The sequence below is a fragment of the Bubalus bubalis genome, chromosome 13 (genome assembly GCF_019923935.1).
Source record: "Bubalus bubalis isolate 160015118507 breed Murrah chromosome 13, NDDB_SH_1, whole genome shotgun sequence".
NCBI lineage: Eukaryota > Metazoa > Chordata > Mammalia > Artiodactyla > Bovidae > Bubalus > Bubalus bubalis.
This window is the reverse complement of record NC_059169.1, coordinates 41,976,141-42,001,419: the sequence shown is the minus strand read 5'-3', so window position 1 is coordinate 42,001,419 and position 25,279 is coordinate 41,976,141. Positions and strand designations below refer to the sequence as shown.

The window sequence follows — 25,279 nt, the reverse complement described above, 5'->3', positions numbered from 1 at the left end:
AAAATATGAAGGCAACACACAAAGCCCCTGTTAAATGGGCAGTAGGGTGAAGGTGGATTCCCTGGTAGCTCAGATGGTAAAGAATCACCTGCAATGCAGGAGACCCAGGTTTGATCCCTAGGTTGGGAAGATCCCCTGGAGGAGGAAATGGCAACCCACTCCAGTATTCTTGCCTGGGAAATCCCATGAACAGAGGAGCCTGGTGGGCTACAGTCCATGGGGTCACATAGTCAAACATGACAGCAACAATCACTTGCGATTGCAGGGTGAAGGTAGAGCTGAGTTAGAGAAGAGAAAGGGGAGGAATAAGAGCTTAAGACAGTTTTCTTCACGTAAGTTTATAATCATAAAAATGTCCTGCAGTGTTCACGTGATATTTACATACTAAGACAACCCCACAAGGTGTATTTTTTTTTGTTTCTTTCTCTTTTTTGGCTGGCTGTGTCAGGTCTTAGTTTCAGCACTCAGGGTCTTTCTGGCAGCAATAGGCTTCTCTCTACTTGTGCTCGTATGCTGCAGAGCAGGCAGGCTCTGTAGTTTGCAGCTCTCAGGGTCTCCAGTGAGGCACCCGGGCTCTAGTTGGAGGACATAGGCTTAGTTGCTCTGCTATGCATGGGATCTTTGTTTCTCCGACCAGGGATGGAACCCACATCCCCTGCATTGGAAAGAGGTTCTCAGCCTCTGGACCACCAGGGAAGTGTCTCCCACAAGTTGTATTCTGTAGGAAAACTCTTGACTGTTGAAATCACACATGTTGGCAGGGTTATTATTCAGGCATTTTTGATGTACCAACAAAGACTAAATTGAACCATAGAATGTAAGTGATTTGAGGACAGAAGCTTGTTCCCATTGCCTTACACAGCACAAGATCAAAGCAGATAATAAATATTTGGTAACATAGGACTTAAAAAAAAAAACAGTTATTTGCCTCCCCAATTTAGTTATCGTCTAAACTGTGGGGAATTTTAGTGTTGAACTAAATAAACTACATGGGGTCACAAAGAGTCGGACACGACTGAGAAACTGAAAAACAACAAATAAACTACAAGGAAAGTGAAAGCAGCAGCTTCTCAGACCACATGCTGCTTCTGCGTCAGGCAACAGTCTCTTTCATCCAAAACTCACAGTTTGTTCCCACCAATAATCTGCTTTCTCTTTCAAGGCGGTTTTTAGCTGTCCTAGCCATTTTTACTATCCCCTTCCTAGATGACAACAAGAGCTATTTGAATCGTCTTTGTAGCAACACTCCTCTCCTTTCAGAGCAGCAAGGAACTGTCTTTTGCTAGTTTTCGGTTCCTTTCCCAAAATACCTTTATACTCAGGATTCATATCATGTCATTATTTTGTCAATACTTTCTTTAAATACATATTAGCAACCCCACGGTTAGTCTTGTCTCCAGGTAGATTGTGGTGGTTTGGTTGCTAAGTCATGTCCAACTCTTTGCAACCCCATGGACTGTAGCCCACCAGGCTCCTCTATCCACAGAATTCTCCAGGCAAGAATACTGAAGTGATAGCCATTTCCTTCTCCAGGGGAATCTTCCAGACTGAAGGATGGAACCCATGTCTCCTGCATTGCAGGTGGATTCTTTTACCGCTGAGCCACCAGGGACTGTAGGCTCAATCCTGGTAGAACCTGGTAGAATTTTTAGAACCTGAATCTCCAAATAGAATAGGGAACATAGTAAGAATATGCAGCACAAGTACGTAATTGAAGGGTCTGAATTACAGGGAGTTCATGATAGTGTCCCAGTCTTGGCTTATACTGGTTACCTCATTGGCTAGTGTATGTTGAATGGGTAAATTACATTTATAAAATTTTTACAAAAATGATTATATAAACCACTTGATTCTCAAGAAGTGATTTAGAAGGCTATGTGTAGTCATCTGAAGGCAAAACATATTCAAGTAAGTTAAGTTGAACACGTGTGTGCTGTCTCTGTGGAGGACCTAAGCATTATAGAGCATCTGATCATGAAGAGAGAGTCAACTTTGGACTTCTCGGTCCAGCGCAGGGTGTGCAGGTTCGATCCCTGGTTGGGGAACTAAGATCCCACATGCCTCTTGTGTAGCTAAAAAATAAGAATAATTTTAAAGATAAAATAAAAATAAATACATTAAAAAGTTTGAAGTAAGTGTTAAGAAAAAAGTCAGCTTTACAGATGCTTGTCCTCTAAGATCAAGGATAAGAAAACAAATGAAAATAGTAAAAGGTGAAATTGGGTGGACTCTTTTAAAGGAAATACAAATTACTATGAAAATTCAAAGAAAAAAAGAGAGATAATATGATGTGGATGGGCACCAGGAAAGAAAGCATTGAGGTTGATCTTGAAGAATGTCTAGGATTTGACAAGCACAATAAGGGTTAATGAGTGAGAAATTCCAAGGGCAGAGAGTGTAATATTCATAAAACATTTTCTAATTTGCTCCTTTTCATTATTCAGAATGAGAATGTTTAATAATCTGACTTTATACCTCTCCTACTACATTCTTATGCCAGACTTTAGGCATTTCGCCGCTTAGTGCTTTCTCTTAGGACAAAAGAAAAATACACATCAGTAAGGTATACATAGAGTAGTCTGATTCAAAGAGGCAGGAATTATTAGAATGGTGGTTACCAGAAAGCAGGGGGAATGGGGAGTTACTGTGTCTAATGTGTGCAGAATAAGCATAATATTTTATGGCACACCAGGGTAAATGAACTTTGCTGGTAGGTTGAAGCAGCTCCAGCCATGTCTGAAGGCTCAGGGGCCAGTTGCTCATCATACCTCTAATGCTTTCTTGTCACATTTGTTTGGAAGCTCTGGTTTCACTATTTCATGTTGAATCTAGATTTATCTCATCAGAACATGCTCAGACCTCAAGATATCTAGCTATGTCTATTTACATTTTTAAAAATAATTTTGTAATTTCAGCTCTCAGGAATAGTAATAGCAACGTCTTTCTGATGTAATGTAGCTGTGAGCTAAATTAGAAATAAGGATTCTTTTTAGTAAGCATGCAAGTAGAGCTGTGAGGACTGTATGATTTGGGGCAGTTTCTCATTTAGTCACTTCCTTGGTAGAAAAGCTAGTCTTCTCTCTTAGACTCATTTAAGTTGAGCCCTGCCTTTGAGGACTCGTAAATATTTGTTTCTTTGATTCCTAGTTTGTGTCTTTGTTTTCAAAATACAGTGATTATATCTACTAAACGTAGTATTTCTTTACTTCAAAAAAGTGGTGCTGACTGAACATTAATAGATTGTTAATTTCTAGCTCTCTTTCTAGATTCCAGGAATAATCTACCAGGCGTATTGTGTCTGCATTTATCAGTCAGCATTCTTCTCAATGTTATAATCCCCAAGTTATATATTAATGTTTTAGTTGTCTGTTTCTGGATGATACAAAAGTAGCTATCTTATCAGTTATTATCTCCGGAATCACATTGTAACAGTAAATTACTTCTGGTTGGTTTCCAGTTAATCCCATCATTTGTTTTTAACCACAGCCCCCTGAGCTCTTTCCTAGATCTGGAATACAGTTTACTTCAGGGCCTGCTAACACCACTAATAATGGGAGGTTTTCACTAATTTGTACTGTTTCTTTATAAAGTTACATATATAATTAACCTAAACCAGCTCAGAAAATTAAAGCAGTGTTTTGGCTCAAATAGTAAAAAAGAGCCCAGGAGACCTGGGTTCAAGCCCTGAGTCAAGAAGATCCCCTGGAAAAGGGAATGGCCACCCACTCCAGTTTTCTTGCCTGGAGAATTCCATGGACAGAGGAACCTGGCAGGCTACAGCCCATAGGGTCGCAAAGAGTCGGACACGACTGAGCAGTTAAAACTTATCTGTCCAAGACAGAAGTTCTTTCTAAGCAGTTTGTATGTCTAGGACTTCCCCGGTGGTCCAGTGAGAATCTGCCTGCCAATGCAGGGGAGACAGGTTCCATCCCTGGCCCGGGAAGATTCCACATACCACAGAGTAGCCAAAACTGCGTGTCACAACTGCTGAGCCCGTAGTCTCCAGATCCCATGCTCACAGCAAGGGAAGCACATTCACTGCAACTAGAAGAAAACCCATGTGTGGTAACCAAGAGCCAGCGCAGCCAAAAGTTAATCAATTAATTCAGGAGTTTGTATGTCTAATATATGTCTAATGTGTTTGTATATAAAATATATTATGAAAAGCATTTCATATCATGGAACCTCTGAGAATCTTAATTTTTTTTAACTGTGAAATAGAAAATAAAGATGCTCCTTAGAAGATTAACTCTATTAATGACTGAAGAGGCATAACAAAATTTGTTACCTAAAATACCATCTTATGGGTAGAAAAGCTAAACAACTTTAAGATAGTAACATAAAAGAAACACTACTGTTTAAATAGGTAAAAGAGTGGAATTACCAAAATAAAAAGCAGTTAGTTCTGTACCTGGATTTTTGTGCCCACTTTATTTAACAGTCATCTATCAGGAGTTGGCAAATTTTTCCTTAAAGTGCAAGACAGTAAATATTCTAGGCCTTAAGAGGCACATGCATATTGTTTTGTTTTTTACCTTTCTTTAAAAATGTTAAATCCATTCTTAGCAGGCAGTCCATACAAAAACAGACCATGGACCATGGTTCGCCAGTCAGTGATCTATCCTAATGTAGTTTGCTCAGTACTCATCAGGAGTTGGTAAAAGCTTAGAAACTTCCAGTGTCTGGAACTTTGGGCCGTCACTAATGGATAGTACCTTACTGACAAAATATCTAAAAACAGAGAATGCATGTGTCATAAGGATCTGAAATCAGCTTTCCAGAATCACTATTATCTCCAAGGACTTTGTTTGAATTTTGCTAGTGTTTAGATATAGATACTGATGTAGATGAGAAATTGACCTATTCTATCCTAATGTTATTCACCTGAGTTTCAGACAGTGACTGGGGCAGAAGTGTACCAGTAGAAAGACTGAGCGTGCCTTGAGTTCATACCACAGAATATGCTATGTCCATATCTTACTGGTTATTATCAGACCAGATCAGGCGCTCACTCGTGTCCGACTCTTTGCGACCCCATGAATCGCAGCACGCCAGGCCTCCCTGTCCATCACCAACTCCTGGAGTTCACTCAGACTCATGTCCATCGAGTCAGTGATGCCATCCAGCCATCTCATCCTCTGTGTCCCCTTCTCCTCCTGCCCCCAATCCCTCCCAGCATCAGAGTCTTTTCCAATGAGTCAACTCTTGCATGAGGTGGCCAAAGTACTGGAGTTTCAGCTTTAGCATCATTCCTTCCAAAGAAATCCCAGGGCTGATCTCCTTCAGAATGGACTGGTTGGATCTCCTTGCAGTCCAAGGGACTCTCAAGAGTCTTCTCCAACACCACAGTTCAAAAGCATCAATTCTTTGGCACTCAGCCTTCTTCACAGTCCAACTCTCACATCCATACATGACCACAGGAAAAACCATAGCCTTGACTAGACGGACCTTTGTTGGCAAAGTAATGTCTCTGCTTTTGAATATGCTATCTAGGTTGGTCATAACTTTCCTTCCAAGGAGTAAGCGTCTTTTAATTTCATGGCTGCAGTCACCATCTGTAGTGATTTTGGAGCCCAGAAAAATAAAGTCTGACACTGTTTCCACTATTTACCCATCTATTTCCCATGAAGTGGTGGGACCGGATGCCATGGTCTTCGTTTTCTGAATGTTGAGCTTTAAGCCAACTTTTTCACTCTCCACTTACACTTTCATCAAGAGGCTTTTGAGTTCCTCTTCACTTTCTGCCATAAGGGTGGTGCCATCTGCATATCTGAGGTTATTGATATTTCTCCCGGCAATCTTGATTCCAGCTTGTGTTTCATCCAGTCCAGCATTTCTCATGATGTACTCTGCATATAAGTTAAATAAACAGGGTGACAATATACAGCCTTGACGTACTCCTTTTCCTATTTGGAACCAGTCTGTTGTTCCATGTCGAGTTCTAACTGTTGCTTCCTGACCTGCATACAAATTTCTCAAGAGGCAGATCAGGTGGTCTGGTATTCCCATCTCTTTCAGAATTTTCCACAGTTTATTGTGATCCACACAGTCAAAGGCTTTGACATAGTCAATGAAGCAGAAATAGATGTTTTTCTGGAACTCTCTTGCTTTTTCTATGATCCAGCGGATGTTGGCAATTTGATCTCTGGTTCCTCTGCCCTTTCTAAAACCAGCTTGAACATCAGGAAGTTCACAGTTCACATATTGCTGAAGCCTGGCTTGGAGAATTTTGAGCATTACTTTACTAGCATGTGAGATGAGTGCAATTGTGTGGTAGTCTGAGCCTTCTTTGGCATTGACTTTCTTTGGGATTGGAATGAAAACTGACCTTTTCCAGTCCTGTGGCCACTGCTGAGTTTTCCAAATATGCTGGCATATTGAGTGCAGCACTTTCAGAGCATCATCTTTCAGGATTTGGAATAGCTCAACTGGAATTCTATCACCTCCACTAGCTTTGTTCGTAGTGATGCTTTCTAAGGCCCACTTGACTTCACATTCCAGGATGTCTGGCTCTAGGTCAGTGATCACACCATCGTGATTATCTGGGTCATGAAGATCTTTTTTGTACAGTTCTTCTGTGTATTCTTGCTATCTCTTCTTAATATTTTCTGCTTCTGTTAGGTCCATACCATTTCTGTCCTTTATCGAGCTCATCTTTGCATGAAATGTTCCTTTGGTATCTCTGATTTTCTTGAGGAGATCCCTAGTCTTTCCCATTCTGCTGTTTTCCTCTATTTCTTTGCATTGATCACTGAAGAAGGCTTTCTTATCTCTTCTTGCTATTCTTTGGAACTCTGCATTTAGATATTTATATCTTTCCTTTTCTCCTTTGCTTTTCACTTCTCTTCTTTTCACAGCTATTTGTAAGGCCTCCCCAGACAGCCATTTAGCTTTTTTGCATTTCTTTTCTATGGGAATGGTCTTGATCCCTGTCTCCTGGACAATGTCACGAACCTCATTCCATAGTTCACCAGGCACTCTATCTATCAGATCTAGGCCCTTAAATCTATTTCTCACTTCCACTGTATAATCATAAGGGATTTGATTTAGGTCATACCTGAATGGTCTAGTGGTTTTCCCTACTTTCTTCAATTTAAGTCTGAATTTGGCAATAAGGAGTTCATGGTCTGAGCCACAGTCAGCTCCTGGTCTTGTTTTTGCTGACTGTATAGAGCTTCTCCATCTTTGGCTGCAAAGAATATAATCAATCTGATTTTGGTGTTGACCATTTGATGATGTCCATGTATAGAGTTCTCTTGTGTTGTTGGAAAAGGGTGTTTGTTATGACCTGCACTGGTCATAACATAACATAAAGACTAACTCTTTTAGTCTTTGCCCTGCTTCATTCCGTATTCCAAGGCCAAATTTGCCTGTTACTCCAGGTGTTTCTTGACTTCCTACTTTTGCATTCCAGTCCCCTATAATGAAAAGGACATCTTTTTGGGGTGTTGTAAAAGGTCTTGTAGGTCTTCATAGAACCGTTCAACTTCAGCTTCTTCAGCGTTACTGGTTGGGGCATAGACTTGGATTACTGTGATATTGAATGGTTTGCCTTGGAAACAAACAGAGATCATTCTGTCGTTTTTGAGATTGCATCCAAGTACTGCATTTCGGACTCTTTTGTTGACCATGATGGCCACTCCATTTCTTCTGAGGGATTCCTGCCCACAGTAGTAGATATAATGGTCATCTGAGTTAAATTCACCCATTCCAGTCCATTTCAGTTCGCTGATTCCTAGAATGTCGACATTCACTCTTGTCACCTCTTGTTTGACCACTTCCAATTTGCCTTGATTCATGGACCTGACATTCCAGGTTCCTATGCAATATTGCTCTTTACAGCATCGGACCTTGCTTCTATCACCAGTCACATCCACAGCTGGGTATTGTTTTTGCTTTGGCTCCATCCCTTCATTCTTTCTGGAGTTATTTCTGTACTGATCTCCAGTAGCATATTGGGCACCTACTCTCCTGGGGAGTTTCTCTTTCAGTGTCCTACCATTTTGCCTTTTCATACTGTTCATGGGGTTCTCAAGGCAAGAATACTGAAGTGGTTTGCCATTCCCTTCTCCAGTGGACCACATTCTGTCAAATCTCTCCACCATGACCCACCCGTCTTGGGTTGCCCCACGGGCATGGCTTAGTTTCATTGAGTTAGACAAGGCTGTGGTCCTAGTGTGATTAGATTGACTAGTTTTCTGTGAGTATGGTTTCAGTGTGTTTGCCCTCTGATGCCCTCTTACAACACCTACCGTCTTACTTGGGTTTCTCTTACCTTGGGCGTGGGATATCTCTTCACGGCTGCTCCAGCAAAGCGCAGCCATTGCTCCTTACCTTGGACAAGGGGTATCTCCTCAGCGCTGCCCTTCCTGACCTTCAATGTGGGATCATTCCTCATTCCCATTCAATAATGGCAGTGTTACTTAGAATCATTAATAGTGCCCACCTTGCTTGTAAATGGTGATGTTACCTGATTAGTTGGAGCCATACTATGGCATTACTGTGGTGGCATTTTCTTCCACATTGCATAGGGGCAACTCTTGAATATAAACTCTCATGAGAATTCATAGCCAAACTTAAATAGAACTGAGAACTGTCTATCATAGCTAACCCTAACATCATTTATTCATTTAAAAAAATGTTTATTGAGCCCCTACCTTACGCCAAGCACTATTAGAGGTAATAAGGATATAAAAATTCCTCCTTCTATGAGCTTATATTCTTTTATGAAAATTAAACTATAAATTGACAAGCAAACCAAAAAACAAATTGTGGAGAAATTGGAAAATTGACAAATGCTATAGGGAAAAATAAAACAAGATGGGGAGTGAGGAATAGAGAGGGGCGGCCTCCTCAAGAAGATGACACTTAATGCTTGAAAGAGATAAAACCAAATGCTCAAGAGTTTTGAGCAGCTGGGTTTTGCTAAGTCTCATCATTATCTTAATATTAAGTCAGTATACCCAGGTAAAAATAGATTCCAGTGGAAACTTGCTTTGCTATTAAACACGTAGGAAATGAGTTCCTATTACTTTTTTTAAATATATTTTAGAATACAAAATATCTAATAAAATATGTGACTTTCTGTAACAGCAAAGTCCAGGTAGCTCACACTGGAAATCATACCCTTTTTCAGTGTTTCTGCTTTTTTCAAAACATTTTTATTTCTTTCCTTTTTTGGACATGTACACACTGCTTTATTTGCTTGTTTGTTTTTTGCTGTGCTGGGTCTTCTTTGCTGCAGGCTTTCTCTGGCTTCGGAGTTCGGGCGCTGCTCTCCTGTTGCCATGCACGGGCTTCTCCTTGCGGTGGCTTCTCTTGTTTGGGAGCCGGGCTCTAGGCATGCGGGCTTCAGTAGTTGTGGTGCACAGGTTCAGCTGCTCCTCGGCATATGGAATGTTCCCAGACCAGGGATTGAACCCGTGTCCCCTGCATTGGTGGGTTCTTATCTGCACCACCTGGGAAGCCAGGCGGCTGATAAATGTAGTTTTTCATTGCTCTCATAATAAAATCAGAGTTCTGTGTTTCAGAAGAGGAAAACAGATGTAACCCAGGCAACCAGCAGGCCATGTCGTAGGGTATTATTAATATTTTGGCCGCGCAGTTGGTGGAATCTCAGTTCCCCAACCCAGGATCAAACTGGGGTCCTCTGCAATGAAAGCACAGAGCCCTAACCACGGGACTTCCAGGGAATCCTTTATTCATTTTTATATCTGTGCAACCTAACACAGGGACCTGGTATATAAATAGGTGTTCAATAAGTTATTTAAAAAATAATGTCAGCTACAAACAATTTAGTTCATGTAGTAAAGTGTTAAGAGTTAGGATTAGAGAAGTAGTCTGGGCGAGATCCTAAAGGGCTCTGTCTTCTAGTTCAGTGTAGTTTGAACATGACAGTGATAGTGAGGTTCTCCCCAAAAACTCATGAATAAGGAACAGATGTTAGTCCTGTGGGAGCAAGCTGTGAAACCAGTTTTAAATGGTTATGACAAAAGAATTGAAGAGTTCATTTATGACGTGGAAAAGCAGCTAATCCCCAAGACAGAGGCCCACTTGACTGTGGCAAAGCTACTTCATTAACACATCTGAAGAAAGAGGGTATTGGGAGGAGGGGATGGAGGGAGAATGATCTGCAATGGACCAGATACAGATTGAAGTCATCAGGAAGGACAGTCTGCCATTGAAATGTTGGTTCTGTCCTTTATGAGTCTTAAGATTCCTTTTTATTATCAAAAGTTTTATTTACCAATGGCAGAAAATGAAGAGGAATTAAAGAGCCTCTAATTCCTCTTAAGGGTGAAAGAGCAGAATAACACAGATATATAGAACAGTCTTTTGGACTCTGTGAGAGGGAGAGCGTGGGATGATTTGGGAGAATGGCATTGAAACTTGTATAATATCATACATGAAGCGAATCACCAGTCCAGGTTCAATGCATGATACTGGATGCTTGGGGTTGGTGCACTGGGATGACCCAGAGGGATGGTACGGGGAGGGAGGAGGGAGGGGGGTTCAGGATGGGGAGCACGTGTATACCTGTGGCAGATTCATGTTGATGTATGGCAAAACCAAGACAATATTGTAAAGTAATTAGCCTCCAATTAAAATAAATAAATTTATATTAAAACAAACAAACAAACAAACAAAAATGCTGGCTTGAAACTCAGCATTCACAAAACCAAGATCATGGCATCAGGTCCTATTACTTCATGGCAAATAGAAGGGGAAAAAATGGAAGCAGTGCCAGATATTCTTTTCTTGGGGTCCAAAATCACTGGATGTAGACTGGCACTATGAAATAAAAGACACTTGCTCCTTGGAAGGAAAGCTATGGCAAACCTAGACAGCATATTCAAAAGCAGCAACATCACTTTGCAACAAATGTCCTTATAGTCCAAGCTACCAGTAGTTGTATAGCTGTGAGCCATAAAGAAGGCTGGGCACCGAAGAATTAATGCTTTCGAACTGTGGTGCTTGAGAAGATTCTTGAGAGTCCCTTGGACAGCAAGAAGATGAAACCAGTCAATCCTAAAGGAAATCAACCCTGAATATATATTGGAAGGACTGTTGCTGAAACTCTAGTACTTGGGCCACCTGATATGAAGAGCTGACTCTGGACAAGACCCTGATGCTGGGAAAGATTGAAAGCATAAGGAGAAAGGGGCAGCAGAGGATAAGATGGTTAGTTAGTATTGCTTACTCAGTGGGCATGAATCTGAGGACAGTGGAAGACACAGGAGCGTGGCATGCTACAGTCCACAAGGTCGCAAAGAGTCAGACAAGACTTAGCGACTGAACAGCCACAACCATACATGCATAAGGGGCTTCCCTGATGGTGGGTAAAGAGCCCACCTGCAAATGCAGGAGACATGGGTTTGATTCCTTGTTCAGTAAGATCCCCTGGAGAATAAAATTGCAACCCACTCCAGTTTTCTTGCATGGGAAATCCCATGAGCAGAGGAGCCTGGCAGGCTTATAGTCCATGGGGTCACAAAAGGGTCGGACATAACTCAGCGACTAAACATACACACACACATACATAATACTAAAAGAACTTTTAGTATCAGCTGATTGAGAAAATGTAGATATACAAATTCTATGCCTTTTTCTTGGTCTATACAATTTGCTTTCACATTTTTGTATCCTCGAGCCACAGTTAAAACCAGTTTATGTCATGACTTACTGAAGATCATAGTTTCTCAGAATGGAACCTACTCCTCCTCTGGCAGATCAGCTAGCATTCTGGTTTGTACTTTGGTTTCTTTTAGATTTGGTTAGCCCCTGTCACCTTTGAATTCTCTTGGAAGATAAAGCCTGGCTTTTCCCTGTTTCACCCTGAAGCCTTCTTTCACCCTTAATACTAAGGACTTTGGACTTTCTATTAAAGAAAAACAACCAAAGTGTTTTAATGCAGGTTTGCGTTTTAGAAAGATAAGCTTGGAAGGATTGTGGGTGATGAACAGAAGAGATAGTCAAATCAGAATTAGGAAATTCTTGCAGGAATGAAGCAGAAATAAAGGCCCAAGGTAAGCCTTTTAGAGTCAAGATAGAGAATAAGGAATGTAAAGGATATTTCTGTAAATGTTAAGGACTGTTTAGAATGAAGACAGCAAGCAGAAAAAAAAAGAAGAAAGCTAAGATGAAGAGGAATCAAGCATTTTTGGTTTAGATGACTGAACAAAATATGGTACCATTCACCCAAGACAAAATATGGAGGACTGAGGGAGTTCCTTTTGACATACTGAATTTTAGTTGCCTTTAGGCATTATGTAGGAAATGGCAACCCACTCCAGTGTTCTTGCCTGGAGAATCCCAGGGATGGGGGAGCCTGGTGGGCTGCCGTTTATGGGGTCACACAGAGTCGGACACAACTGAGGCGACTTAGCAACAGCAGCAGCAGGCGTTATGTAAAAGTATGTGTATCTCAAGTTAGGGCTATGGAAATACAGATGGGGTCTGAGGAAGGAGATGGAGGGACTACTGGTATATATGGTGGTAACTGAAGGTGGCCAAGGGCATGGCTAAGGTCAAGAGGAGCTGACCATTGATGTCACTTCTAATATTTTGTGCATTCAGCTATGGCATATGAGAAAGATAAAATTATAAGTTATCATACCTACCTATATGCCAGTGTACATATATTTTTATGTATTTAGAAATGTGGTTCTTCATAATTTTAAGGAGATATAAATGGAAAAGGAGTAACTGCATATGTGATTTATTATATAAAATAAGACGTTTTGATTGGAATCAGTACCTTATATAGATTTCTGAGTTTTATCGCAGCCCACCTTCCCTGCTCCTTTGCTACCACTCTTTCAGACTGAAATGATTGAGCAGTAAACCCAAGAAGTACTCTGGTTGGTCAACATAACATCATACACTCAAAACGAACAAACTTTTTGGCCAACCCTATACTTAACAATTCAGAATACCTAAAGCACAATGATTTAGATCTAGAAATTCTTCACTAACTACTGAGTGAATGAGTATCTATATAGATAGCTAAGACAACTAAAAAGAAACTGTGGCCTTTTTTTTTTTTTTTATAATTTTCTTTGAAAAATAGAATCAATTCATAAAATGCTCACCTCGCACAGAGCTGCTGCTGCTAAGTCGCTGCTAAGCTGCTGCTGCTGCTGCTGCTAAGTCGCTTCAGTCGTGTCCAACTCTGTGCGACCCCAGAGACCGCAGCCAACCAGGCTCCCCGGTCCCTGGGATTCTCCAGGCAAGAGTACTGGAGAGGGGTGCCATTGCCTTCTCCGGCTCACCTCTGTAGAATATGTTAAATGCAGACTTTAAGCCAGAAAACACAGCTGTGTATTTTTTTAATAGACATTCCAGTGGGAGATTATTTCTGACAAAAGACAAAATCTTTGCCCTTAAGTATCCTTCTGATTTATAGAAAGCAATTATTTACTATAATTTTACAGAAAAATTCCCAGTGTATATAGTTGCTTAGTTCTTTGAATTGCTTCTCTTGTACTCTTGTCCTTCTTATAAGCATTTTACTTAATTTTATTTTATTCTTTTATTTTTTTTCACAGACCAAGAAGGAAGCACCTGAGTGGTCTAAGATACAAAAAACGAAGACCTAGTGTTTTGGAGAGATTCCCGAAGTTCTTTTTCTGATGAGCAGAAAGTTTATCTTAATCATGTACTTGACTTTTTTAAAATAGCTAATTTAAAGTTTATTTTAACTGAACATTAAATTAACAAATTTTATCATAATAATCAAAATACATAAAATGTAAATATTTGGTTTATCTATTTTGTTAAAAAATAAATATTGTGTACTCTATTATGATTTAAATTTTGGAACTTTCATAATTCTTTGAGTCATTTTAAACATGTGGCTTATAAATATTTTGATTAGCTGTTATATTGGTGAATATTTTCCTAACTACATAAATTTTGAATTTAAATGTCATAACACAAATACCAAGACACTTTACAATTTTTAAATTAATAATCATTTGTGAAGAATACTAGAAAGCATTTCAAATGCCCGATAATGGTAGTCAGATCTCATGTTAGTGTATATGAATTGCTGATTCTTTCTTGAGTCTGTTTTTTTCTTACATTTCATATTATTGCTCACCAATACAATCCTTTACAAAGTCTGTTATTCCATTGGTCAAGTAAAAATTTGATGAAAAGTGTCTTGTCACTTTGGTTGAAACAGTGCTGATTCAGATGCAGTATGGACCAAACACCTAGTCAGTAAGAAGAAATCAGTAGCATTTTCTATGTTGCTTGTCATAAAATATGCTCCATTTCTTATTCAAGAGTTACAATTTAGAAGAAAGAAGAGGAGTGAAAGAGAAAGAAGAAGAAATACATTTTTATGTATCAGATTTTCTTAACCACTGTTGGCATAAAGTGTGAAAGTAAAGTGAATTCGCTCAGTCATGTCTGACTCTTTGCAACCCTATGGATTGTAGCCTGCCAGGCTCCTCTGTCCATGGGGTTTTACAGGCAAGAATACTGGGGTGGGTTGCCATTTCCTTCTCTAGCTGTTGACATAGAGGCTGGATAATTTTTGTTCAGAATGGGAGTGGGGGGCAGTTCTTTGCTTTGTGGAATGTTTTATCTACACCACTGGCCTCTACCACCAGATGAAAGTGGCATTCCCACCCACCCCCACCCCCAGTTATGACAATTAAAACCCTCTCTGTCCCCTTTAACTCCTAGTGAAGAACCGTTGATACACATTTTATCAGTGATTATTATCCTTGTAGATATGAGAAAAGAATCTATCTGATCACTGTGTTCTTTGAAAGTTTACAAATGTCATTCATAAGCTATTAGTTGAGTGTGAGAGAACAGAAAAAGCCTTTGATAATAATATACACTTGTAAATCTACTGTTGGCCTAAAAACCCTAATCTGCTGCTTCCCTTTTATTTCATTTGGATACATCTAAAATAGATTTTCTGCAACAAAGTTTTGTTTGTTTAGCCTCTCTGAGGCACACATTCTGATTCCAGATACCTTTATAATTCATTAAAACTAAACATGTAGACATAATTTGTTTCCTTCCAAAATGCTAGAAGAGAATGTCTATTTTATTTTCAATTCTAGTTATTTATCTGAAAGCATTTTATAATTTAGTTCAGTGTAACTCCATTTGTTATATGTACATATTTTAATATAAAGGATTACTGATTGATAGTCCAAGTTAAAGTAATGGTGTGGGCAAAAACACAGAAGCCGGAAAATTTGGAGCTAATTTTAAAAATAGAAAATGCAATGATGAAGAAATTTAAAGTCTTTCTCCCTTCAAATCCCTGTTTTTTCCCTTTTTCCCTTCCTTTCATGTCTAGATATGAATTAACTCCTTTAAAAAATACAGTTCTTTCTGTCATTTCCTACCACTAATAAATCCAGAATAAGATTGTGATATGAAATCTTTTTGCATGACATTTGTGAATTTTCTATTTCAAGTGCCACTTCTTCCAGAAAGTTCTGTCTGTTCTACCATAATAATCTGTATTGTGTACTCTGTACTCTATATCTCTTAATTCTGCTTGCCATATTTTATGATTGTTTACTTGTTCATTTCCTTGAAGGCAAGAACTGTTTCTTAAGCTTTTTTGATTCGCATTATTTAGCACTGTGCCTTGAATTCAAGCTATAAATGTTAATTTGATAAGTTGGGCACAGATGAGATACAGTGATGTAACTTTTTTTAATATATTAAGAATTAGAGGGATTTTTTTTTAGTGTCATAGACTCTGTTCTAGTTCATTTCTTAATACCACTACAACCCTTGCATTTTCTTTCAATTTCCAGACCTTAATTTTGTCTTTCTCCTTTTTTTAAATTGCAGTACAAAACATAAAATGTACATAAAATAACATAAAATTTACCATTTACCCATTTTTAGTTGTAGGGTTCAATATGTTGAGTATATTCACAATGTACAGTAGGTCTCTCAAGCTTTTCCCTCTTTCAAATCTGAAACTCGGTACCCATTAACCCTTTCTCTCACCAGATCACACAGTGACCCAGGGTCACTGTATTGTACAGGCAGGGTTGGATAATCAGCAGGGGTTTAAATCCAGACTCCTGCCTTTAGGAGAGATTGAACTTGTTAATGAGCCAGATTCCCTTTGGTTTTAAGGTCCTAAGAAGCAGCATGCATGCGTGCTAAGTCACTTTAGTCATGTCCAACTCTTTGTGACCCTCTGGGCTGTAGCATGCTAAACTCCATTGGATTTCCCAGGCAAGAATACTGGAATGGATTGCCATGCCCACCCAGGGATTGAACCCCTATCTCTTATGTCTCTTGCATTGGCAGCCGGGTTCTCTGCCACAAGTGCCACCTGGGAAACCCACCTGAGAAGCTGATGATAGGCAAAACAAAAGAGTTTAAAAAGTAATTAGTACTGTAAATGCTGCAAAGAAAGACTTCCTGCAGCTTGGAGGTGGTCACCAGGCAAAGCTCACTAGCCAGACAGCTATCAGGAGTCTTCCAAGGTATGGTTTGTTTTGGTTGATTTACTGAGTCCATGGTCCAGTCCTCAGCCTTACAGGCCCAGAAACTTAATTCTGTTAATGAATTAAAGATGACGTATCTTTCCAGAGTTGCCCACACTTACACTGGTTACAAATCGTAATGTATCAGTTGTAAGTGAAAAGTAAAACTATTATGTGGAATGTCACTTACTGGGATAAGCACCAATGATGTGTTCTTGACCTGTTTTCCCTTGCTTCTGCAATATTGTACACTCATCATTTTCCCCCTTGCTCCTCTTATACCTAATCATAAAACATTAGAGTTGTTCAGACTGTCTTTTCCCCCTTAAGTCTTTTTTATGTTCTGTACTTACTCTCTTGATGAGCCAGCTCTCTGGCTTCAGTTATTATATGCCAGTTTCCCCAAGTTTATATCTCTCACCCAAACTTACCTTTTAGAATAACCTGCCTATTACATCTCCATTTGAATGTCTCATTGTAACTTCAAACTTAACATGTACAAAACTAAATGCAACAAGTTTCTTCTCCCGGGTTCCCAGTTTCAATAAATGGCTCCTATCAGTGGCTTGTATTACAAACCTATGAGTCATTCCAGACCCTTTTCTTGTTAGTCCACAAGCTTCAATCACCACACCCAGATGATCTGCCTCTTAGTTTCCTTTTTAAAGAACTTTTGATTATGAAAATTTCCAAATATTTAAAAGGACAAAATAAATCTTGGGGTGATGGAAATGTTCACTATCTTGATTATGGTGGTGGTTTCATGGTTATATAAAAATGTTTATCAAATTCTATTTTTCTAAATATACAGTTTATTTTATGTCAGTTATACCTCAATAAAGATGTTTAAAAAGAAGAAAGAGTTAGGAAATCACCACTGAGTAACCCCTGATTAAGTGATTCAGGCATCAGTCACCAATGAATGCTAAAGCAATTAGAGGATATTGGAGAACTTTATATCAGGGCTGGAAGAAGCACAAGCTGGAATCAAGATTGCCAGGAGAAATATCAATCACCTCAGATATGCAGATGATACCACCCTAATGGCAGAAAGTGAAGAGGAACTAAAAAGTCTCTTGATGCAAGTGAAAGAGGAGAGTGAAAAAGTTGGCTTAAAGCTCAACATTCAGAAAACAAAGATCATGGCATCCAGTCTCATCACTTCATGGGAAATAGATGGGGAAACAGTGGAAACAGTGTCAGACTTTATTTCTGGGGCTCCAAAATCACTGCAGATGATGATTGCAGCCATGAAATTAAAAGACGCTTACTCCTTGGAAGAAAAGTTATGACCAACCTAGATAGCATATTGAAAAGCAGAGACATTACTTTGCCAACAAAGGTCCATCTAGTCAAGGCTATGGTTTTTCCAGTGGTCATACATGGGTGTGAGAGTTGGACTGTGAAGAAAGCTTACCGATGAAGAATTGATACCTTTGAACTGTGGTGTTGGAGAAGACTCTTGAGAGTCCCTTGGATTGCAAGGAGATCCAACCAGTCCATTCTGAAGGAGGTCAGCCCTGGGATTTCTTTGGAAGGAATGATGCTAAAGCTGAAACTCCAGTACTTTGGCCACCTCATGTGAAGAGTTGACTCATTGGAAAAGACTCTGATGCTGGGAGGGATTAGGGGCAGGAGGAGAAGGGGACGACAGAGAATGAGATGGCTGGATGGCATCACTGACTCGATGGACGTGAGTTTGAGTGAACTCTGGGAGTTGGTGATGGACAGGGAGGCCTGGCATGCTGCGATTCATGGGATCGCAAAGAGTCAAACACAACTGAGTGACTGAACTGAACTGAACCACCTAAATGCTCCAGTCAACCTTGGGTTATGTTGACTTATGTGACTCTTGATATAACATGAAGTATTAAACAATACCAATGCAGGATCCTTGTAGAAAAACAAATTTAACCTGAGTCAAATCAAGGCTTCAGAATTAACTTCCAGTCTACAGGCAAATCAAGAAGTAGACCAGGCTTAGTGACACCAGGAAGAATGAATCATTCTGTGCACTGGGGATGTTCATTGCTTCTAGACCCTCAATATTTCTAGGCTTTTTCAATAGAGCTATGAAATTAGTGTTTTTTAACAGAGAAGGGGAAAGTATGAGTTCCTAACAATGTAACAAAGTCTAATTTAAGATTTTTTTTTAAGATTTCAATTTCTTTGATTTTATACTTTTTGTTTCATTTCCTGTTTGTGAATTTCTGTTACCACTTGAGTTCAAACCCTCATGTCCTCTTCCCTAGATTATGTCAGTCTCCTAACCAGTCTCCTTAAATCTACTCATTTCTCTCTCCAAACCACTCTCCACAGAGAATAATGATCTTTTTTTTAATACTATAATTTTTTATTTAATCTAAAGTCTATATAAGGTATTATAAGATATGAACTTAGAAAATGGAATTAATTGCAGTTGAGGTATAAGCTGAGAACATAGTATGTGTTAGTTGCTCAGTCATGTCTGACTCTGCAACCCCATGAACTGTAGCCCACCAGGCTCTTTTGTCCATGGAATTCTCCAGGCAAGAATACTGGAGTGGGTAGCCATTCCCCTCTCCAGGGTATCTTCCCAACCCAGGAGTGGAACCCGGGTCTCTTGCATTACATGCAGATTTTTTTACCATCTGAGTCACCAGGAGAGCATAGTTATAACAAGTTTCAATAAATTTAAATCAAAAATTTTAAATGATCAGCTAGATAAGCCTTACTTTATCCTAAACCCATGTAAAAATATTTTTTCTTTCATGTGAGGTAGAAAATAGTTTTATTTTTCATTCAATGCAGTCTTGGCAATTTATAAAATGGTACATCATTGGCAAATTTAAAAGTTTTTTTACTATATTGACGATAACTCTAAAATTTTTCACCATACTTGCAGAAAGGTATTTCATACGCTATTTTCACAGACTCCTGCTGCTGCTGCTAAGTCGCTTCAATCGTGCCCGACTCTGTGAGACCCCATAGACATCACCCCACCAGGCTCCCCTGTCCCTGGGATTCTCCAGGCAAAAATACTGGAGTGGGTTGCCATTTCCTTCTCCAATGCATGAAAGGAAAAGTGAAAGTGAAGTCGCTCAGTCATGTCCGACTCTTAGCGACCCCATGGACTGCAGCCTACCAGGCTCTTGTGTCCATGGGATTTTCCAGGCAAGAGTACTGGAGTGGGGTGCCATTGCCTTCTCACAGACTAGAAGTTCAGAGTTACCTTAACTAAAAGACTTCTTTGCTAGTATTATCAGGATGCTGCTGCTGCTGCTGCTAAGTCACGTCAGTCGTGTCCAACTCTGTGCAACCCCATAGATGGCAGCCCACCAGGCTCCCCCGTCCCTGGGATTCTCCAGGCAAGAACACTGGAGTGGGTTGCCATTTCCTTCTCCAATGCATGAAAGTGAAAAGTGAAAGGGAAGTCACTCAGTCGTGTCTGACTCCTAGCGACCCCATGGACTGCAGCCCACCAGGCTCCTCCATCCATGGGATTTTCCAGGCAAGAGTACTGGAGTGGGGTGCCATTGCCTTCTCACAGACTAGAAGTTCAGAGTTACCTTAACTAAAAGACTTCTTTGCTAGTATTATCAGGATGCTGCTGCTGCTGCTGCTAAGTCACGTCAGTCGTGTCCAACTCTGTGCAACCCCATAGATGGCAGCCCACCAGGCTCCCCCGTCCCTGGGATTCTCCAGGCAAGAACACTGGAGTGGGTTGCCATTTCCTTCTCCAATGCATGAAAGTGAAAAGTGAAAGGGAAGTCACTCAGTCGTGTCTGACTCCTAGCGACCCCATGGACTGCAGCCCACCAGGCTCCTCCGTCTATAGGATTTTCCAGGCAAGAGTACTGGAGTGGGGTGCCATTGCCTTCTCACAGACTAGAAGTTCAGAGTTACCTTAACTAAAAGACTTCTTTGCTAGAATTATCAGGATAAATGCTTCTAAATAGATTATTACTGCTCCCAGTCTTAAAAGGCAGTTCTTTCAGTTCCTTTACTAGAACTATTCTGTGTTTCCTTTATATTCAGAGAACCTACAGTTTACAAAAATATTACTACATTTATTTTAAATTAACTTTTGATACATCATGTCTACTTTTATAATTGAACACTTTCTAACTCAAAAACCTAGCACTACCTAATACATTTAATTCTATGACTTTCAACTGTATTTAGCAGTTTAGAATCTAACATATTAACTCCAAATAGAGTAGGATGGAATAAAACAAAGATGGCTGTCCTGATAACCCAGATGCAATATAAAATAGTTCTCTTCTAATAATAGAAATACTTATGTGTTACTAGGGGGAAAAAAGTTTTAAGCTTTAATATTTAAACTGTTCATTTCCACAGTTTGTAATACAGCAGTTATGTCCTTTATTGCTGACAGCTCCATAAAACTTACAGTTTCAAGCAGAAAAAAATATAAGTACAACTTTTTCTTTAATTTTCTTGAATTCCCTAGCATGTGGAATAAGTGGATTAAGAACAGAGAAACAAAAATTAATTGAAATTTTTTCCTTTAAATAATCAACACATAAGCCCAGTAAATCAGAAGAAATGTTAGAAGCTGATCCAAAAATTTGAGTAACAGCTTTGCCATTTTAGGGAAATGCATTGAATACCCTCTAGTTAATTTATCCTTATAGTTTCCTTCCAAGTAAAGCCAAGTACAAAGGGCAGGGGCACGGGTTGGGGGGAGTGGACTGTCATGAATTCTAAACATTTGTGAAACCTTTTAATTGTATTTTCACATTCAGTTCAGTTCAGTCACTCAGTCATATCCGACTCTTTGTGACCCCATGGACCGCAGCACACCAGACCTCCCTGTCCATCATCAACTCCTGGAGTTTACCCAAACTCATTTCCATTGAGTCAGTGATGCCATCCAACCATCTCATCTTCTGTCATCCCCTTCTCCTCCCACCTTCAATCTTTCCCAGCATCGGGGTCTTTACAAATGAGTCAGCTCTTTGCATCAAGTGGCCAAAGTATTGGAGTTTCAGCTTCAACATCCATTGTTCCAATGAACTCTCAGGACTGATTTCCTTTAGGATGGACTGATTGGATCTCCTTGCAGTCCAAGGGGCTCTGAAGAGTCTTCTCCAACACCACAGTTCAAAAGCATCAATTCGTTGGCCCTCAGCTTTCTTTATAGTCCAACTCTCACATCCATAGATGACTACTGGAAAAACCATAGCTTTGACTAGATGGACCTTTCTTGGTGAAGTAATGTCTCTGCTTTTTAATATGCTGTCTAGGTTGGTCATAGCTTTTCTTCCAAAGAACAAGCATCTTTTAATTTCATGGCTGCAGTCACCATCTGCAGGGATTTTGGAGCCCCCAAAATAAAGTCTCACTGTTTCCATTGTTTCCCCATTTATTTGCCATGAAGTGATGGGACCAGATGCCACAATCTTAGTTTTTTGAATGTTGAGTTTTAAGCCAACTTTTTCACTCTCCTCTTTCACTGTCATCAAGAGGCTCTTTAGTTCCTCTTCACTTTCTGCATAAGGGTGGTGTCATCTTCATATCTGAGGTTATTGATATTTCTCCCAGCAATCTTCATTCCAGCTTGTGCTTCATCCAGCCCCGTATTTTGCATGATGTACTCTGCATATAAGTTAAATAAGCAGGGTGACAATATACAGCCTTAATGTACTCCTTTCCCTATTTGGAACCATTCTGTTGTTCCATGTCCAGTTCTAACTGTTGCTTCCTGACCTGCATACAGGTTTCTCAAGAGGCAGGTCAGGTGGTCTGATATTTCCATCTCTTTAAGAATTTTCCACAGTTTGTTGTGGTCCGCACAGTCAAAGGCTTTGGCATAGTCAAAGCAGAAGTAGATGTTTTTCTGCAACTCTCTTGCTTTATCGATGATCCAACAGATGTTAGCAATTTGATCTCTGGTTCCTCTGCCTTTTCTAAAACCAGCTTGAACATGCTGAACACCGTTCACGTACTGTTGAAGCCTGGCTTGGAGAATTTTGAGCATTACTTTGCTAGCGTGTGAGATGAGTGCAATTGTGCAGTAGTTTGAGCATTCTTTGGCATTGTCTTTCCTTGGGATTGGAATGAAAACTGACCTTTTCCAGTCCTGTGGCCACTGCTGAGTTTTCCAAATTTGCTAGCATATTGAGTGTAGCACTTTAACAGCATCATCTTTTAGGATTTGAAATAGCTCACTGGAATTCCATCACCTCCACTAGCTTTGTTCATAGTGGTGCTTCCTAAGGACCACTTGACAAACACATTTGTTTGAGAATGTATTCCAATATCACATGGCAAAGTTCAACAATACAAAAACTGCAATTACTTTTGCACCAACCTAATAAAAGGAAATCAATTTTTAAGTGCCCATTACAGTAGTGAAGGGTGTGTTCATAATTATTTAGCAACTGGCTCCCAGAAGAAAGGACCCAGATTTCGTGGAACCCAGATTTTTGCAGTGAAATGGAATAAAGACCCCCCACCATGGCTGACATCAAACCACCACAGTGGCGTTGTCAGAGGTGTGCTCCACTGAGGTGCCAGCTGGCTTTACAGAGATAGCCCACGAGGGTGTGAGGTGGGGGTTCAACCATGCCTCCTTTCCAAGCTCCTTCTGAGCAAGTATCAATCGTTCATTTGTGTACAACTCTTTACAACCCCATGGACTACAGCCTGCCAGACTCCTCTGTCCATGGAATTATCCAGGCTAGAATACTGGAGTGAGTTGCCATTGTCTTCTCCAAGGGATACTCCCATCCCAGGGATGGAACTCCAATCTCTGCATTGCAGGCAGATTCCTTACTGTCTGAGCCACCTGTCTACATTATCAGTGGCCTTTTTGCATTTCCTTAAACTGTCCCAGCCCCTTTTTCCTCGGGATCTTGATTACAATGGTTTCCTACTGCATCCTTCCTTCTGTGGGGACTACGCCTCAGCCTTTAGATCTAGGTCTTCTGCTCCACTCCACACCGTAGGAGGACTCAGATCATGATATAAAATGCAGTTCTTAAAAAAAAAAAAAACTTTAAAACCACTACCCTAGATAAAACTAGAATAGGCAGTGCCATCCAGACTCTGATTTTATAGCGTTTAGATTAACAGTCCCAGGGCTTCCCTGGTGGCTCAGCTGGTAAAGAATCCACCTGCAGTGCGGGAGACCTGGGTTCAGTCCCTAGGTTGGGAGGATCCCCTGCAGAAGGGAATGGCTACCCACTCCAGTATTCTAGCCTGGAGAATTCCATGGACTGAATAGTCCATGGAGTCACAAGGAGTCGGACACAACTGAGCGACTTTCACTTTCATTTAAGAGTCCTGACCCCACCCTGCCTTTACCACATTGCCTATACCACTGTAATTTACACTGTTAATCATTACCAAAGAAGTAGTGGTACATATACACAATGGAATATTACTCAGCTACAAAAAGGAATGCATTTGAGTCAGTTCTAATGAGATGGATGAACCTAGAGCCTATTTTACCGAGTGAAGTAAGTCAGAAAGAAAAAGATAAATATCATATTCTAATGCATATATAAGGAATCTAGAAAAATCATGCTGAATAATTTATTTGCAGGGCAGCAGTGGAGAAACAGACATAGAGAATAGACTTATGGACATGGGGAGAGGGGAGGAGAGGGTGAGATGTATAGAGAGAGTAACATGGAAACTTACATTACCATAGGTAAAATAGATAGCCAACGGGAATTTGCTCAGGAAACTCAAACGGGCTCCATCAACCTAGAGGGCTGGCATGGGGAGGGAGATGGGAGGGAGTTTCAAAAGGGAGAGGGTATATGTATACCTGTGGCTGATTCATGTTGCGGTTTGACAGAAAACAACAAAATTCTGTAAAGCAATTATCCTTCAATTAAACAATTAATTTTTAAAAATAGATACTTTCTAGTCCTTTCTGGAAGCCTGTGAGCCTGCCTTCTAGGTGACTGTGCACCTGTCTGCTCTAATTCAGATTTTACTTTCACTCCAGAGGACTGCTTGATCCTTACGTGACACAATGCCTTTGTGCTCCGCCCCAGCTATACAAGTTGTATTTCCTTTGTTTCCAGCACTGCTACTGTCATGTGATTTTCTAAAAAATTGTATTGGAGTATAGCTGCTTTACAAAGTTGTGTTCATTTCTACGGTACAGTGAAGTGAATCAGCAGTCCATAGATATATATCCCCTCTTTTGGGATTTCCTTTCCATTTAGGTCACCACAGAGCATGGAGTAGAATTCCTTGTACAGTAGGTTCTCCAGGGCTGTACACTTATTATTTATTTTATTTTACTTGTTTACTTGACTGCAGCCAGTCTTAGTTGTGGCACATGGGTTTCCCTGAGGCACGTGGAATCTTCCCAGACCAGGGATCCCTTGCTAGGTGGATTCTTAACCACTGAACCATCAGGGAAGTCCCCTATACTTAAGTCTTCCTTTCTCTGCCCTTTCCCCCTCACTCCCTCTCCCTCTTTGTCTTTCTTTTTTTCTTTCCCTTCATTAATACATTGGTACATGAATCGGAATAATGAATTTTTTGTGTATCTTCTTTGATTTAATACTTTGTATCATGTATTTATTGAATATGTATTTTCTATATCTAATGATGTTTTATTCTCTTTAATAACAGTAGAACAATTAAAACTTTTACTGAGAATCTAAAATTAATTCCTATTCCCTAAACCTTCATAGTTCATAAAGTGAAGTCACTCAGTTGTGTCCGACTCTTTGTGACCCCATGGACTGTAGCCTACCAGGCTCTTCTGTCCATGGGATTTTCCAGGCAAGAATACTGGAGTGGGTTGCCATTTCCTTCTCCAGGAGATC

General features: G+C 40.1%; 1 protein-coding gene across 1 annotated transcript in view; it reads left to right on the top strand.

The window, feature by feature from the left end:
• The window catches only part of PIBF1 (progesterone immunomodulatory binding factor 1), a 230,669-nt gene extending 216,257 nt beyond the window's left edge, over positions 1-14,412 (top strand). Inside the window, exon 18 of the mRNA XM_006076037.4 lies at positions 13,548-14,412. Coding sequence (XP_006076099.2) covers positions 13,548-13,598 — 51 coding nt within the window. The 3' untranslated portion in view covers positions 13,599-14,412. The remainder of the gene's footprint in view (positions 1-13,547) is intronic.
• Positions 14,413-25,279: the final 10,867 nt, after the last annotated feature.